The 18,731-nt window shown below is 43.2% G+C and overlaps 1 protein-coding gene across 2 annotated transcripts; it reads right to left on the reverse strand.

Annotated features, from left to right (window-relative positions):
- Nucleotides 1-2,993: 2,993 nt before the first annotated feature.
- On the reverse strand, nt 2,994-7,727 carry LOC112659548 (mammaglobin-A-like). 2 transcript variants are annotated; one of them, XM_049096511.1, is made up of 4 exons: nt 7,640-7,727; nt 5,519-5,600; nt 4,965-5,152; nt 2,995-3,204 (listed from the first exon to the last, which is right to left on the reverse strand). In XM_049096511.1, exons 2-4 carry the CDS (start codon nt 5,571-5,573, stop codon nt 3,166-3,168), a joined length of 282 nt encoding a protein of 93 aa, XP_048952468.1. In that variant the 5' UTR covers nt 5,574-5,600; nt 7,640-7,727; the 3' UTR covers nt 2,995-3,165. The 2 variants fall into 2 exon arrangements, with proteins under 2 accessions (XP_025302323.3, XP_048952468.1); XM_025446538.3 differs by lacking the exon at nt 7,640-7,727 and having other exon boundaries at nt 2,994-3,204; nt 5,519-5,972.
- Nucleotides 7,728-18,731: the final 11,004 nt, after the last annotated feature.

Genomic DNA, 18,731 nt, shown 5'->3' on the forward strand with positions numbered 1-18,731 from the left:
GATGTTTCTAGCAGCAATGTCCACAGTAGCCAGACTGTGGAAGGAGCCTCGGTGTCCATCGAAAGATGAATGGATCAAGAAGATGTGGTTTATGTATACAATGGAATGTTACTCATCCATTAGAAATATCAAATACCCACCAATTGCTTCGATGTGGTGGGACCTGGAGGGTATGATGTTGAGTGAAATATGTCAATCGGAAAAGGACAAACATTATATGGTCTCATTCATTTGGGGAATATAAAAATTAGTGAAAGGGAATAAAGGGAAAGGAGAGAAAATGAGTGAAAATATCAGTGAGGGTGACAGAACATGAGAGACACCTAACTCTGGGAAATGAACCAGGGGTATTGGAAGGGGGAGGTGGGCAGGGAGTTGGGGTGACTGGGTCTGGGCACTGAGGGGGGCATTTGGCAGGATGAGCACTGGGTGTTATGCTCTATGTTGGCCAATTGAACTCCAATAAAAAATAATAATTAAAAACAAAGTCACAGAAAAGGATGGAACTAAGGTGTATTATGCTTAGCGAAATAAGTCCATCAGAGAAAGACAATTTCCATATGATTTCACCATATGTGGAATTTAAGAAACAAAACAGATGAACATAGAGGAAGAGAAGGAAAAATGAAATAAGATAAAAACAGAAAGGGAGGCAAGCCATAAGAGACTCTTAACTACAGAGAACAAAGTGAGGGCTGCTGGAGGGGAGGGAGGCGGGTAGAGAATGGGCTAAGTGGGTGGTGGGCATTAAGGAGGGCATTTGTGATGAGCACTGGGTATTATATGAAGGGATGAATCCCTAAGTTCTAATCCTGACAGCAATACCACACGCTAAATTAACCATTTTGAAATCTTGGTTGGAAACAAAAACCAAAAAGCACTCCTACAAGGGTACAGAATGACGCAGTCCTAGGTGCAGGAGAAGAACACCCCTATACCTTTATTCATAGGTACTTTTGCTGATGTGCCACTATATTTACTTTATTATACAATCTCCTTTTATTTCCAGTTCTAGAGACAGTAGTGTCCTTCCAAATGATCCGTCTTTGTACATCCTTCATCTTCCCTTTTTACTGCTCCCATCCTGCAATACCCTCTATTACCAATTCTTGCATGAAATTTGCTCTGTTTAACATGTAGACACCTTCATCAGATGGACCGGGCTCATCTCAACAGATATGAAGTTCTGCATGGCTCTGTGTCCTCTCCATTTCCTGCAGCTGAATCTCTTCCTGTTCCTCTCCTGTTATGGTCCAAGAGGGAGAGAGGGTGGATGGAGATCCCCGTATGTGAGAGGCAGATAAAGATGGTTCCCCCCCCAGTCGCCAGTGAGGGTGCACCCAGAACACTCAGAACTGAGTATGGTCCATGCGTTCTTAATAAATAAATGGTTTGGTGTGTGTGTGTATGTGTATGTGTACCCCACATACAACGTACCCCACACTGGTGTGTATGTGTACCCCACATACAACGTACCCCACACTGGTGTGTATGTGTACCCCACATACAACGTACCCCACACTGGTGTGTATGTGTACCCCACATACAACGTACCCCACACTGGTACGTTGTGTGTGTGTGTAATAGCGGGGATCTCTTAAAATGTGGGTTCTGGGCAAGGGTCCTTTTGCCCAAGTCTAATAGCACTACAGGCCCTGAGGTGTTTGGGAGAAAAAAGAAAGGTGAGACTCATTATGACTTTTCTGAGTCTTATTTATTTTGGGCCAGTTTCCATGAAAAGCACAATAAATATGATATCTTACAACTGCATTAGAATAAAGAAGAATATACCCCACACTGGTACGTTGGTATATATTCATTATTACTTCAGTCAGTTTTGGTTAATATATTTTTTAAGGATTTTATTTATTTCTTCATGAGAGACACAGAGAGAGGGAGAGGGGGGCAGAGACACAGCAGAGGGAGAAGCATTCTCCTGGCAGGGAGCCTGATCCAGGACTCCATCCCCTGACCCTGGGATCGCGACCTGAGCCAAAGCAGACGCTCAGCCGCTGAGCCACCCAGGTGTCCATTGGTTATGTTTTCAAGGAGAGTATAGCATTCATGTGGAATCCTGAGTATCATGTGTCTAATTCTCTGGATGGGTTATGCCTGGAGAAGGTCAGCCCTGGTGGAAACTGAGAAACAGTCCTGAGGAAAAGTCAAGGGGCTTCTGGGGTGACAGGATAGCCTGTGAAGGAAGAGAGGTTCTGTGAGTTGTGAGCAGAGGGGTGGCATTAAACTATCCCTGGTGACCGGAATGAGGGGACAGGGAAAAGCAAGGGTAGCTATGGTTCAGTATAAAAACTGCTGGCTTTGCCTCATTCCTAAAGAACACACATATTTCCCTCAACCTACGTGCCTTTGTAGGGCATCATGGTGAAGAGACTGGGCCACATTGCCACTTGCGGGGACGGGAGTCGGGCACTCACACTATTTCAAAGGGCCCTGCCCAACCTCAGGAATGAGGGCACATCAGATTTTAAAGATATTTCAAAAAGCAAAATGAATGCCACATTAATTAAAGTTTAACATCAAGACAGGAGTCACTACTGCTTTGTATGAGTCTCGTCTCTCCCTGGCTCTGGTCCTGGTCCCGCACTCTTGGGTCCGGGGCAGAGAGTGGAGAGGGGCCCCGCCACAGGAGCTTGGCTCGCAGCACAGGCAAAGATTGCGGTGGCCCAGGAACTGCCAGCCTCACAAACACCAGAACCTAAGTCTTGAGGACTTCCCAGATAGTCCGAGGGAAATGGGGGTCAGGAGGGTGGAAGAGCACATTGACGGAGAGAGGACCATGTTGGGCTACACATGGGGCGGAACAAAGTGCTTTTCAGACTCCCCACTCCTTCACGCAGGTGTTCTCCAATGAGAAACTATGCGTGCGTGTGTGTGTGTGTGTGTGTGTGTGTGTGCGCGCACACGGGCACATGCACCGGTGATAGAAGAGCCTCTCTAAAGCCTCCAGTTTGATCAGATAACATAAGAAAAACGAACTTCCATTTGCAGATACTTTATTGAAATGAAAATGTACTCAAGGTTTCAACACTTATCTTGCAGTTGATAGATCAAAAGACAAAAAGGAGAAGAAAGTTGTGGTTTGTATTAATCAGCAGTCGGCGTCCAACCATTCTCTGCAGTCCTCAGAGCCCCAGGTCACGTGGAAGGTTAAAACAGAGCACACCAATAACTATTATATATTTCGTTCTAGAAAATAAAAGCAGAGACATCGCTCAGATTTTCAGCTCTCTGTGACAAAGGAAAATCTTGAAAGACAAACATGTCTTCTCCTTGGCTTCCTGGGTTTGTCCACATACATCTGGTATCCAAGAAAGTCGGTGTTTGAATTAAGATCTTATTCTAAGGGTCAGGAGACTTTATTGATGCCAGAGTGGTGCTAGGGTTTTCCCCGTCAGAGATCTGGGGATAATTTTTCCCCCACGTTTCCTGTTCCACGAAATATCATATCCCGTAAATATGCTGTGTGTATGATCAGTTTTCACAAAGAATTTTTAAGTCTCAGCTCAAAGATAAAGAGATGTGAAGTTTTTGAGCTCTGGTGTGGCCTTACATGTTAGAAATATTAAAAACAGTGTTGAAACCAAAACCATTATTTTTGAGACCTACAAAATTTTTGAGATATGCCCTCCAAGTCATCAGTCCAATCCAGATTTCTAAGAAAAAATTCCATTATCCATTGCCTGTAGCGTTTTTTTTTTTTTTCAGTCTTTAAAATGTTTAGTTCGGTAAGTACACATAACATAAAACTGACCATTTTCATCATTTTAAGGATACAGTTCAACAGTGTTGAGTATATTCACGTTGTGATGCAGCCATTCTCCAGAACATTTTTATCTTGCTATGGTGAAACTCTATACCCACAGAACAATCCTCATTTCCCATACCACCCAACCTCTAGAGAGCATGATTATACCTTCTGTTTCTAGGAAATTGGCTACTCTAGAAAACGGCTCTGAATGAACTCACGCAGCATTTGTCTTTCATCATAGAGTCCTCAAGGTTCATCCATGTTGTGCCTTGTGTCAGCCCCCTTGTTAGTGAAGGTCACTTCCAACTGTTCCTTTAGCAATATTTCTAAATCGTCTACCCTGGAATGTTTTCAGTGGCATTTAAGGTAGGGAATAAGATGGAGAGAACAAAACCACTACTGATTGTTGTCTTACACTTTCCATCCCTCACAACAGGTCCATACCCATAATTTCTACTTGTCATTCATGGGCTCTTTAATTCATGGTCAAGGAATCCAGTCATTTATACAAACACATTGTGATTGCTTGCAAGTGCTTTCAATTCTTTTAGTAGGATGTACAGAATCTTCTTCAAATGTGTTCTTCTGGAATCTACTCAGAAATTCTTTTATAAAAAAGATTTTTAAAAACTTATTTATGATATAAAGAGAGAGATAGAGGCAGAGACACAGGCAGAGGGAGAAGCAGGGTCCATGCCGGTAACCCGACGTGGGACTTGATCCCGGGACTCCAGGATCACGCCCTGGGCTGAAGGCAGGCGCTAAACCGCTGAGCCACCCAGGGATCCCCTACTCAAAAATTCTTATGAACATTTTCCTCTTTGTTTCTATGAAGAAGGGGATTGTTTTTGCTGATCACTGCTACAAGTAGGGACTTCTTGAGAATCAAATGTCTTTTACTGTGATAGAAAATGGTGTGTGTGTGTGTGTGTGTGTGTGTGTGTGTGTGTGTGTTGTGTTCTCTCTTTGGCCTTTTTCATTTATCATTTTCTAAAGATTCACACGGTGAAGAGGCAAATCAGCACTGGGACCTTGGCTGGCTTTCTGGATTCAAAATATTCACATGCACCCACAATTAATTTCACTGAAATAAAATAAAGCCTGTGTAACACTTGCTATGGAATAATGAGTGACAAGCCTAGAGCCTGCTCATCCCTGTCCACTGGTTTGAAAGCACATCAGGAGAAACCATAGTTACCATCATCAATGCAAAATTGCTCAGAGTTTCATCCGACTGCTGGAGAAAACATTGCTTCAGCTCTGCTATGGCTTCTTTAGTTTCAAGATCAGATGTGAAAGGTTGAAGGAAGTTTTGGTATTCATCTATGCTCACTTGAGAATCGATTGCTTTGTTAACCACTTGTTCTAGGAATAAGCATCCAGAACCTGGAAAAAAACATGCAAAAGTGTTCTCAGTTATGTAGAGATGAAGCCGTTTCGGGAGTCTCTAAGATGGTGGTCATCTGCTTACATTCCAGTGGACACATACATTCAGGAAGATTAGGGTGAATGGTCTTGAGTTCTCGATTCTAGCATAGAATTTCCTTTAAGCCCGCGAACATGTGTGCCCCCTCCTCCCCGATCCCTCTCACATTCCCTGCATAGTCCAGAGAAGCTAGACACTAGTAACCATGAAGTAGGAAGACACCAGAGAAATGAGATCTCTACACTGGAGTTTGGGGAACAGAAGATCTTCCAGAAAGCACTGACAGATCTTCAGGCCAAAGCCTGTCCTCCCCATCCAGAACTCACCTGCAAGGCAGTAAAGAGGGAGGGCAACCAGCACGAGGACTCTCAGCAGCTTCATGGTTGAAGTCAGCTCTTGCTGGCTTGTCTGACAGGGACGAAGGAACTCACGTTGGATGGGAGGACCTAGGAGTCCTCCCTTTATTCTCCTGGTCACCACCTTAATCCCTCCCATAAATGAGGGAATGAGTCACACCATGAACCTGGCTTTGGACCAGGAAATGGCAGCAAGAATCATCTGCAACCCAGCTAGTCTGCTCTGTGTTTGTAGAAACCAAGGAGACAGAGCTTGGAACTCCATAATGATACATGACTTTAGATGAAATTAATGCAGACGTGCTTGCTACCTAGTCATATTACAGCCAACCGAGCCTGTGTTGTCACCCAGTTGTTTTATTATTAGTGTGGTCTTCATACCCTCCTCGCTCCCCTCCTACTATCTTTTTTTAATAATAAATTTATTTTTTATTGGTGTTCAATTTGCCAACATACAGAATAACACCCAGTGCTCATCCTGTCAAGTGCCCCCCTCAGTGCCCGTCACCCATTCACCACCCCTCCACTTTCCTCCCCTTCCACTACCCCTAGTTCATTTCCCAGAGTTAGGAGTCTTCATGTTCTGTCTCCCTTTCTGATATTTCCTACCCATTTCTTCTCCCTTCCCTTCTATTCCCTTTCACTATTATTTATATTCCCCAAATGAATGAGAACATATAACGTTTGTCCTTCTCCGATTGACTTATTTCACTCAGCATAATAGCCTCCAGTTCCATCCACGTTGAAGCAAATGGTGGGTATTTGTCATTTCTTTCTTCTTTCTTCTTTCTTTCTTTCTTTCTTTCTTTCTTTCTTTCTTTCTTTGTATTTGTCATTTCTAATGGCTGAGTAATATGCCATTGTATACATAAACCACATCTCCTTTATCCATTCATCTTTCGATGGACACCGAGGCTCCTTTCACAGTTTGGCTATTGTGGACATTGCTGCTATAAACATCGGGGTGCAAATAGAAAACCTGAGCAGGCCAATAACCAGGGAGGAAATTGAAGCAGTCATCAAAAACCTCCCAAGACACAAAAGTCCAGGGCCAGATGGCTTCTCTGGGCAATTCTATCAAACGTTTAAAGAAGAAACAATACCTATCCTACTAAAGCTGTTTGGAAAGATAGAAAGAGATGGAGTACTTCCAAATTTGTTCTAAGAGGCCAGCATCACCTTAATTCCAAAACCAGACAAAGACCCCACCAAAAAGGAGAATTATAGACCAATATCCCTGATGAACATGGATGCAAAAATTCTCAACAAGATTACTAGCCAATAGGATACAACAGTACATTAAGAAAATTATTCACCATGACCAAGTAGGATTTATTCCTGGGACACAAGGCTGGTTCAACACTCGTAGAACAATCAATGTGATTCATCGTATCAGCAAGAGATTAAACCAAGAACCATATGATCCTCTGAATAGATGCAGAGAAAGTATTTGACAAAATACAGCATCCATTCCTGATCAAAACTCTTCAGAGTGTAGGGATAGAGGAACATTCCTCAGCATCTTAAAAGCCATCTACGAAAAACCCACAGCAAATATCATTCTCAATGGGGAAGCACTGCGAGCCTTTCCCCTAAGATCAGGAAGAAGATAGGGATGTCCACTCTCACCACTGCTATTCAACATAGTACTGCAAGTCCTAGCCTCAGCAATCAGACAACAAAAAGACATCAAAGGCATTCGAATTGGCAAAGAAAAAGTCAAACTCTCCCTCTTCGCCGATGACATGATACTCTACCTAGAAAACCCAAAAGCCTCCACCCCAAGATTGCTAGAACTCATATAGCAATTTGGCAGCGTGGCAGGATACAAAATCAATGCCCAGAAGTCAGTGGCATTTCTATACACTAACAAGGAGACTGAAGAAAGAGAAATTAAGGAGTCAATCCCATTTACAATTGCACCCAAAAACATAAGATACCTCGGAATAAACCTAACCAAAGAGGTAAAGGATCTATACCCTAAAAACTACAGAACACTTCTGAAAGGAATTGAGGAAGACACAAAGAGATGGAAAAATATTCCATGCTCATGGATTGGCAGAATTAATATTGTGAAAATGTCAATGTTACCCTCCTCCTTCTTCAAGGTCCATAAAGCTTCCCATCCCCTGTTTCTGCTCCTGCTGGCTTACCAACCTCTGGGCTCAATGCAATACCACAAACATCCTCTGGAGGTCAGACTTCCCTCCCCCTCAGTCACTTTAGTAAGGACTTGTCATTTGGGAACTACTAGGTCTCATTTTTGGTGAAAGCCTCTTTTGACAAGAATATCTCACATAATTAAATCGATTTCATAAATTCAGACTATTACAAATCTATAAATATTTTTTAGCTCTTGAGGATTTTTCCGCCACAGATTCAAAGGATGATGTGCAGCAGTAGAGCAAGAGGTTGGTTGCTCAGCAGAGGCAGTGCTGAGTGGTGGGCCGGTGAAGAGTGTGGTCAAGCAGATATGGATTTAAACCTTGGATGGAACACCTAATCACGAAGTGTCCTTGGGCAAGTGAAACTGCTGGTCGTTTCATTTCAAGCTTCCCTTTCCTCATTTCTGAAATGAGCAGGAATAATATCAGGCCTGATTTTGCAAGTTGACAGACATTCTGTAAAGAGCTTATCTAGGGCTTCAAAAAGGTAATCACGAATAAATGGAAGGTTCATCCATCCTTTCATCCGTCCGTCCATCCATCCATGCATCCATGCATCCATCCATCCACGACAGACTGACAAAAGGTAACCATGGGCTTTCCCCATCACGGGGGCCTGTGCTCTGTGGCCCAGATTCAGTGGTTCAGCCAAGACTTGGCCCTGTGGAGCTTACATCTACAAGAGAAGCAACAAACAAGCCCATAAGTGAATGAGACACAGAAAGTGATGGCTGTACAGAACAACACTGAGGGGCAGTGTCCAGGACAGAGGTCCAGTCTGGCTATGGGAAGGGGGACTTTAAGCCTGGATGAGTGGACAATGAGATCAAGAGGAAGATCTGGGAAAGAGTGTTCTAGGAAGAGAGAATAGCACACACAGAGGCTCTGGAGCACTTGGTATTTGGCAAGATAAGGAAAGCAAACACAGTGTGCCTCGTGGTGTCAAGAGAGACACAGGACGGCCTCATACTGTAGAAATAGAAAAACCACATCAGTTGAAGCGGGGACAGCCTGAGGGCAATAGGATCATGAGAAAGAAAGTTGGCTCAAGGTAACACAAAGAAAGGGAAATTGATGAGAGAGCCAGAGAGATGAGTTAATTACTCGTGAATACAGTATTTGTGTTTGGATTATTTGAATATTGGATTATTTCCTCCCATTATTCAGCTGGAGCCTAAGTTGCCAAGAACAATGCTAATTTAGGGAGAGGCTAGAAATAGGAAGGAAGGTTGATGTTCCTATGTGCGTACGTTCCCCCGGTTGATCATTGCTGCCAATATCCATTCCAAAGTCAAATGAAGGTCTTCAGTGATGAAAGGAGAGACTTCTTGGCTAAGTCTTAATGGGCAGTCACCCTGGGTGATTTGGACTTGCTGTGTTACCTGCTGGGACACAGTTCCCTGTGTCAGAACACAAATAAAATAAAGCAAAATAAAAAAGAAATAAAGCAAAACAAAACACAATAAAATAATACCTCACATCATGTACATGGTGTCCACAATAAAGAGTATATTTTTTTCCCCTCACGTTTTCTCCAGCTGAAGATGATGATCATTCCCGCTGAACGAACACAGTGAACTCAGCTCACAAAGGACTCATTGGCAAGCCAGTGTCGACCAGGAGAAATAGAAGAAACCAAAAGTTTAGATTGCATGTGCAGCTAGCCTGATGTTCCTCCTCCCAAAAGGAGCTTTAAGTCAGGTTCCCAACGATGCTAAGAAACTAGGGGAATGGAGGCCTCAATTTCCGTGTTGGTAGAACATTACTGTTCCCCTATCATTGCAAACCATGATGTACAGGTGAGTTTGTACAGGTACATATTTTACCCTGAATACCCTGTGTCATGGGAGAGAGACAAAGTATTCGGCAAGAGGGAGTTATATTTGGCCTGTCCTCAGTCCTACGCAAGACCTGAGATCTACTCACACTGATATTATGGCCATTTGAGGCCTTGCCATACTGCCTATAAGTAAAAACCGTCAGTGAGCGCCATCTTTTCTCAGTGATTCATGCGCTGGTACAAAAGCCTATGAAGGAGTTCTTTTGAAATTTAGATGATTTTTAAGTGCTTTTAAATTGTAAGTTACTAATATGGATCAGCTTTGCAGTATTGAGGGACAAGATATCCCACATGTTTTTTCACTCATTGTTTAAAGCCAGTTCTGCCCTCACCTGCAGAGCTGTTGGGACATTAACCTCAGGCATGTTCTATCAAAGTGAACCTCTTCCTCATTAAGATCCTGCCAAAGTCTAGGTCTTGGGGACAGAGGGACTTACCCAGTCCAGCAAGCTTAGGAGAGACTCTGGCTTTGAAGACATGTTGAAGGCAGTGAGATGGTTGTTCACAGTATCTAGAGTGTTCCTAGACCAGGGTCTCTAGTTGCCATGGGCCAAGCCTGCTGTGGAGATTTCACAGCTGCGTCCCCTTGTACCCTGGGATTGTCATAAGTCCTCGGTACAGTGTTGGCACATAGCCGGCACTGTGTGCGTGTCATCTGCTAGTGAATAATACTATAAAACTGAGAAGGTCTTATGCTAAACCCAGAAGGACTACTGGACCATCAGAGACCACTGGAAATTTGCTTCAACATTATATTCTGTGAAAAATCTAGAGAAGGCCATGTTCACACCTGAGGTAAAACTCCCATGTTTGAATATGAGGCACTGAATTTGGATCCATGCTTACTTGATATTGCTCTGACTTCTTTTTGCAAGAGATTTATTGAGATTTAATTTACATAGAAACTCTCTGTCGAACATATTCCACATACTGTTGGATTTTTAATCTTTTCAAAGCTCCCAAGCAATGAGTGTTTACCTGTTTTCGAAATTCAATAAAACACAATTGCCAAACAAGAATAATGCACTCACTGGACCCACAGCACTGAAGCAAACCTCCTTTAATTTGATGCAAAAAAAAAAAAAAAAAAGAAAAAAAAGAAAACCCAAAGCATAGGATGATGATCGTATCTCTTATTCCAAAGTAAGTAGTCTAGAGTGTGAAAGTGGTCACAAAATGGATGGCAGGCCAGGAGAGCAGCACAAAGCAGGATTCTCCTGAGAAAACTGAGATATGTGGGCACCCCCCCTTAGTTGGGAACCTCCTCTGCAACTTCCCAGGTATAATCTGAAGGCACCCCTGTCCACAGAGGGTAGGGAGAGACTGAAGAAAGACAGGCCACTCTGGGTTGGTATGTGGCAGGTTTAACGAGCAAGTAAAGTTACATTAGAGCGTTGCCCTGGGTAGCCATGGAGGAGTAGATTTCTAAACCCACCTGCCAGAATCAGAAGGTTTCCAGAGGAGGCTTAAGTGAGTTTGATCACATACCCAATTCAAGTGGTCTCAACACCACATCACTATCTCAAGACATTGTCTTGGGACAGCTTCTGGGAGTGGAGCACTACATTCCAAGGACAGGGGTGGTGGGTGAGGAGCCTCCCATTGCCTGGGTCCAGCTCATGGTTCACCTGGAGGTCACGTCCTCTTCCCCAACACCTGCCCGTAAGGTGAGCATATCATTTCTCTCAAGTGCAGAAAATGGCACAAAAGAAGTCAAGCGGGTGGATCAATAGCCCACCCTTGTGGGTGGCAGCCAGGGCAAGGAGCCTGGTGTTCTGGCTGAGAAACAGCTCTCAACACTATTGACCTCCTTAGATGACCCCTATGGACTTCCACCTTATGGCTCAAATGGATTCTCGTGATCTGGACTCACACTGCCCTATGTGAACTCCAGGGTGATCACTATGGAGGCCCCTGAGTGTTCTGCTGAGGCTTTTGCTCCCTGTGGATTCCATATGCCTGGGCCTTGCCTCAATCGCACTGAGGTGAAACTCCTTATCCTTTCCCAGTGGCACATGACACACAGCCCTCTTCTCGCGCCTTTTCCTGACCAGAGAATCCATGGATGTCCCTTTCAAGACACTGGGTGCAGCTCTCTCCTGACATCTCCAGGATCCAGATCCCATGGTCCTTCCTCCCTGTTATGCTCCTACAAGGTAGTGCTGTAGTGCGTGTGTATCTCTGGTCTTTGTGTGGATGACAGGGATACAGTGGGTTTTTAATTAATTGCTGTGAAACTGCTCTTCAGGACAGATTTTGTATTTGTCCAGAGATTTCACTGATTATATTACACACTTTATTATTGGGTCTATTAGTAAGAGAAACACATTTAAATTTGAATCTTTCGTGAGGTCAAGGATGAAAACCAAACTGGAAGCAGTCCCCAGCCTGTCATTATGGTGCTAACACCACCTTGTTTATGTTCCTGGATGAAGACTTTGGTGTCAGAATAGGAGAGGGCTGGTGAGGACAGGAGGAAGTGGGAGCCTGTGCCATGCATGGACAGGCCACCTCAGTCTCCTTGTTCCACAGAAATGACCATGACCTTGGGCCAATGTAACTTTGATCTAATCTATCCTGGATCCATCTGATGACTTGGGGCTGCAAGTCGGATTTGGAAGCCAAGCCAGGATCAAGGTCATCTCCAGTGAATTCTCCTTGGCTCATTCACCAAAACCCTGAACTTTACACAACGTGTGACATTGCCAAGAAATATGTGTTTAGGTATTTAATCCCCATTGACATGTGACATTTCATATGGTTCATTAGATATCTACACCATTATCTTCTGTGTTGAGTTAGTAATTTTCCCTCCAGTTCGTGCCCAGCTTTTCTTGCTACCCGTACGCATGCACAGTTGTGAACCTCACAGGGGGTTCACAGGGGACATTTCGAAGGCTAATTGGGAGAACTGATATAATAAAGTATTTGCACTGTGAGAACAGTGATTTTCTACTAAAGTTCATGACTCTCTCCTTCCACCCATACCTGCGGGGACTCGTCAATGATGGAGATGTTTTGGGTGTCCTCACAGAATGGTTGGTATGCTAACGGTATCAAGTGGATAGAGACCAGGGCTGCTCCTAAACAGTCTGCCATGCTCATGATATTTCCTCAAAAAGGACTTATTCTTTGTCAAATGTCAATAAAGCCTTGGTTGAGAACCCCACTGCTGGAGAAATAAGTAAATACATTGGCCCTTGTGGCAAAAGATCGGTACTTCCAGGTAGCCTCCCACTAAGTGGACAGTGTGAGTGGAGCCCCACTCGCTGTGCACATAGATGTTGGCAAGATGTGGGCATCTGAGTCATTTGGTGCACAGTGCTCATCTTGTTCTCGCTCACGGAGGGCCGTGGCCTCTCCATTGTGTCATCCCCATCCTCTTTGTCCTTCAAAATCCAATTCAGTCATCTCCTCCTCCCGTAGTTTTACTTCAGAGAGAATGTCCAGCTCATATGGCTTTGTTCTTGGTTGAATTTTGGCTTTTGAATTCCGGGGTAGAATCTCATTCTCAGGGGTATATTGATGTCTTTTTTATGTCTCTTATGTCCTGTCATTTGACATGATAATTAATTCCTTAAGGAAAATCATTACTTCTTCCAATAAATACATAGGTTGCTCCTAAGTTTGGTGCAGTATAGATTCCAAGTTGTCCTGAGATACTTTGCCACCTCCTAACATAATTTTGGCCAAATGTTTCCCTGACCATTTGTTCTTGCCCCTTTTCTTCTATCTAGTCCTTCCTTTTCGTTTCTAACAACTTCTTGTACTTTTCAAAAATTTTCATTTCATTTTATTTTTGTTAAGTTTCTTTATTTTTAGTAATCTCCGTACCCCCACTCAGGGCTCGACTTCTGGATCTCGAGATCTAGTGTCGCAAATACTCTTGTGACTAAGACAGCCAGGCACCCCTTAAATTTTTCATTTTACTTTTTTATTTTTTTATTTTTTTTAATTTATTTATGATGGTCACAGAGAGAGAGAGAGAGGCAGAGACACAGGCAGAGGGAGAAGCAGGCTCCATGCACCGGGAGCCCGACGTGGGATTTGATCCTGGGTCTCCAGGATCGCGCCATGGGCCAAAGGCAGGCGCTAAACCGCTGCGCCACCCAGGGATCCCAAATTTTTCATTTTAAAATAGTGATATACATGCATTGCTGAAAAAGGAAATATTAAAAACTGTTTCCAATGAGAAGCACTGAAGCTGTGTCAATTCTTACTCCACCGATTTGCTTCATAGTATTCTACTGCTTCTTTTGCTGTGTCTCCTGGTTTTGTTGTGATCTCAATATTGTTTAAAACTGTTCTCCACTGATTCATTCATAAAAACCTGTGTTATATCCTGCATTGACTGGATTCCATCATCTTATTGTTCCTCCTCTATCACTTTTTTTTTTTTTTTTTTTGGTAAAGCCCATCATCCCAAACCTTCTGAGGATGAGTTCACTGGAGGTAAAGCTTTTGAAGATTTGCACTACCAAAATCCCCATCTATCTTCATGCTTAAGTGATAGTCGACTTCATATAGAATTCTATTCATATGTAACTAGATGTTGAAGCCTCTGAATTTTTAATCGAACTTTCGTGTCTTTTAGTCTTGTGTTGACTCAATTTTTACTCCCCATCTTGGTTATGACCTAGTGTTTCCTTCTGAAAGAAACACCTTTCTTCTGAGCGATGTTCAAAAGAATCACAGCAATGTGTTTTGGTGTGAGGAGTGAGGAGGATATGCAATATCATATTCTTCATTTCTAGGACATTTTCTTGAGGTATTTCTTTGATGACTTTCTTCCCACCATGGTCTGTCTGATTCTGGAATCTTACTATTACGTGGGTAATGGATTGATGTTTTAACATGCTTTTGTTCTCTCTCATAAATGTGTTCTTTATCTTTTCCAATGCACATATGCCACTTTTGTTCCATGATTTTGCTTTGTATTCCAACTCGTGTTTTCAGCAGTCATATTTTTAATTTTTCCGGAGCCGTTTGTTTTACTTTGAATGTTTTAAAGCTATGAGGAGATAAAGAGATCTTGGTAATCGGGGCTTTTTGAAGACCCATGAAAGGATCCACATGAGAAAGAGCTGCCTGGCCCAGAATCCACACTAACTGTAAAGGAATATGAGTCAGTTAAGAACTTTCTTATCTCTTCTCTCACCTCATTTTAGGCCCTAACTCAGTGTGAAATTATGGTTAGTAGCCAGAAGAGAAAAAGTAGTAGCAAAGGAGTGAAAGAAAGGAGAAGTCTCAATGTTGAAGCAATGTGAGGTTTTGCTCGTTATAACAGACCTGAATATACTGACTTCAGAGTGGAGACATTGGACTTCATATCCTAGGAAATGAGGAGCCTTTGAAGGTTCGCTTGAAATAGGCCATGAGAAAAGCCGAGCTTTGTGTTCAGAGTGTTGACTTTTCATAAGGAGTAACATGGATGGAGAGAGAAGCCATTGGAGGAGAAGTCCCTGGGCAGAGAGAGTTAATCTGTGTCCAGGGGAACAATTAGAGACCCGGAAGACAAATTCAAAAGACTCTGCATACACCTCATCCTTTGTGACTGGTTGAACACAGTTGTGAGTTTGAGCTGGAGTTTCTAGAAAAGTAGGCATATGTCAACAAAGAAAAATCTAGGAGGCAAATCAAAAATGAGTTGACACCAGATGTAATTTGAGTTTGAGGTGTTGACAACTCTGGGGGAGTATGTCCAGTAGAGACTGAACTACAGGCCATGCTCCCATTTAGTTATTTTTCTGGTGCCACAGAGAGCTGTAGCCTAAGAAGTCTGCGTGTGTGTGTGTGTGTGTGTGTGTGTGTGTGCATGTGTTTATGTGTGCTTGATAAAATATACAGAAAAGAAAATTTAGCATTTAAACCTTATTTATTCATTTATTTGTTTATTTATTCATTATTTATTTATTTGAGATAAAGAGACAGTGAGAGAGAGAGAGAGAGAGAGAGAGAGAGAGAGAGAGAATGAGCCGGGTCGGGGGGGAGGGGGTGGGAAGAGCAGAGAGAAGCAGACTCCCTGCTGAGCAGGAAGCCTGACATGGGGCTTGATCATGACCTGAGCCAAAGGCAGATGCTTAACTGACTGAGCCCCCTAAACCATATTTAAATGTACAATTCCACTGCATTAAGTACATTCACAATGTTGTCATGGCTACCCATGTACTCATTTGCAGATGTCATCTCAAACAGAAATTCTGCATGCAGTAAAAACTCACTCTGTAAACTTCTCTCCTCTCAGCCCCTGCCTGGGCAGTCTTGCTTTATCTCACCTCACACTCTCTAGCAGCAACTCATGAAGGAAAATGTCCTGTATGAGATCCTAAGCTTGTTGGTTTTATAGCAGTGAAACTATAGAATACCCCTGAAATTAGCAGGATCGAAGGTTTACAGTAGCTAAGGAAAATCTGAAGGCAAGAGGAGGCTGGATGGCTGAGTGGGAGGAGCATGGGACTCTTCATCACCAGGTCCTGAGTCTGAGGCCCATTTTGGTGTACAGATTACTCAAATAAAAATAAGACTTAAAATAAAAACCAAAATGTTTCAAGGCCACCACTGTAGTGATGCTGGGTGTTCTCTGAGTCTCATGGCAAGGTTTGGCCTCCTCCCACCACCAACGGGTAGCACCCGCCTCCCCAGCCACTGGGCAGTTGGCACCTAAAGGTGATGGAGGTGAAAAAATGAGGACTTCATGGGTTCTACCTGCAGAGATATCTGCATGTTTGTCCTGGCAGGGATGGTGGGCAGTTTGGGCATCAGTTGCTTTTGAAATGTTCACGGCTGATTCTGACACAGAGCCAGGGTGAGGAACACTTGAGCAAGACATTCTTCATCTCCACATGCAATGGCGGGGATAATCTTTATCTCCTGGCTACTGGTAGGGACTAAGTGAGACAGAACGTGTGAACCTTCCAGGGTAATGACCAGCCCATAAGAGTGCTCACTGAACGTAAATGCTTACTTAGTATTTTGGAAACAATAATACTGATTGACAAAATCAGTTGTTCTATATAATTAATTTATTCAAAATGACTCTGTGAAGAAATATTCTATCACGGAATGGCAAAATGATAACAGAGGATGTGTGTGTTTGTTGTATGTGTGTTTGTGTGCAAGTATGATATTGTGTATCTCTGGTTTTGTCCACGTATGATTGTAAAACTGTATCTGTGTGCATGTTCTTGAGGGTGAAATGTGTATCTGTGCATAAAGATTTGTTTAAGGTTTTGTGAGGCAGAGCTTCCTGGAGGAGATGTGAAATGGACCTTACAGATGAGGTTGTAGGCTAACCTAATCAGGGAGGATATAGAGGCAGAGAGAATCCCACCTGTCCTGGTACAGTGGTGTGACTGAGCAGGACACATAAGTGAATGGCATGTAGACAACTGTGGCTGAGAATAGAGTCCTGGGTGACCAGTAGAGAGGCTGAGGGGTGCCCAGGGATGGAGCCTTGGATGTCTTTGTGTGCAATGCAAATGGTGGGCCTTGATCCTCCTAGCAGTTGTCTGTAGTCTGAGTATCTCAGAGTTTGCAAAAGATCCATAATCCTAATCCTTGTGTCCACTAAGCATACTTCAGAGGCTGAGTATGGAAGGTATTTCACAAAATGGGACTGATTTGAGGGCACATATTTCCTGATATGTTAAAAATATGTGTTTATTTTAAAGATTTGTTTATTTATTTATTTTATGATAGACAGAGAGAGAGAGAGAGAGAGAGAGGCAGAGACACAGGCGGAGGAGAAGCAGGCTGCATGCCAGGAGCCCGATGCGGGACTCGATTCCGGAACTCCAGGATCGTGCCCTGGGCCAAAGGCAGGCACCAAACCGCTGAGCCACCCAGGGATCCCCAAAAATATGCATTTATTTTAAAGGCATTGCTAGTAACTGATAATAGTGGGTAAGCTGTTACCTTCTATTTCTCAGTCAAGAGTTTGTATCAATTACCAACTATTGGGGGTATAGCTCAGGGGTAGAGCATTTGACTGCAATTACTAACTATAATTTGGGAGTTCGGTTTAAGAGTCAAAAAGTCGGGGTGCCTGGCTGGCTCAGTCAGTTAAGTGTCTGCCTTTGGCTTGGGTCATAATCATGGGATTGAGCCCCATGTCGGGCTCCCTCCTCTTCGGGGGCCTGCTTCTCCCTCTTCTACTCCCTAGCCTGCTGCTCCTCCTATGATGTCTCTCAAATGAATAAATTAAAAAATCTTAAAAGAAAAAATAGATTCAAAAAGTCAAAAGGTTTGGAAACACATAACCTTTAGTAAATCATTGTGGTAGAATTGAAATGAGATTCACATTTGAAACCGGTGAAGGAAATAATCTCTGATGTGCAGTGGTCTTTTCCACATCATGGGCATCTTTTTGCAGCCCACAGCCTAGAGCAAGTGACTGAGCATGTACTAGGGGTATGAGAGTTGAGGCAATGATCCACGAAGTAGTAGATGGCTTGGTCAGCTCACACATTTCCCTGATGAACCTCAGGGCAAAAATCTCACAGGGCTCAATGGTGATAATGACAAGAGAAGAAGTAATAGAATGGTTTTGCGGAGCTTATAAAATAAGGCACGCTGATGATTTGCAGGGGCACCTGGGTGGCTCAGTGGTTGAGCATCTATCTGCCTTTGGCTCAGGTCATGATCCCGGGGTCCTGGGATCGAGTCCCCCATCAGGCTCCTGCAGGGAGCCTGCCTCTCCCTCTGCCTGTGTCTCTGCCTCTCTCTGTGTGTCTCTTATGAATAAATGAATAAAATCTTTTAAGAAAAAGATATTTGCAGCTTTGGATGAAGACATATATATTTCAAATTTGATACTTCTTACATCCATGATATAAAATATTGTTGACAAACACATCTCTTAAAGAGCCGAATGAGATGCTTTTTAGTTTTGTATGTCCATGAATATCATGTATTGCTAAAATGAGGCAGGTTTATTCATATTTTTCATCTGTATAGATGTAAGCCCCGAAAAGACTCCTCACATGAATGTGCAAATGGGAAGAGAGGTGATTGAATTCCCCTAGGTACCAGCTAAAAATGACATTGTGATCTGTTATTCCAAACACCATTTGGGACCTTATGATCAGGTGTGATATCTTAAAACTTTGCATGCCCCATGTCTATGTTAACCACTTAAAGACTTCAACCCGAGAGAATCCCTGGGGTTTAAACCACAAGC

Source organism: Canis lupus, chromosome 18, assembly GCF_003254725.2.
Source record: "Canis lupus dingo isolate Sandy chromosome 18, ASM325472v2, whole genome shotgun sequence".
Lineage (NCBI taxonomy): Eukaryota > Metazoa > Chordata > Mammalia > Carnivora > Canidae > Canis > Canis lupus.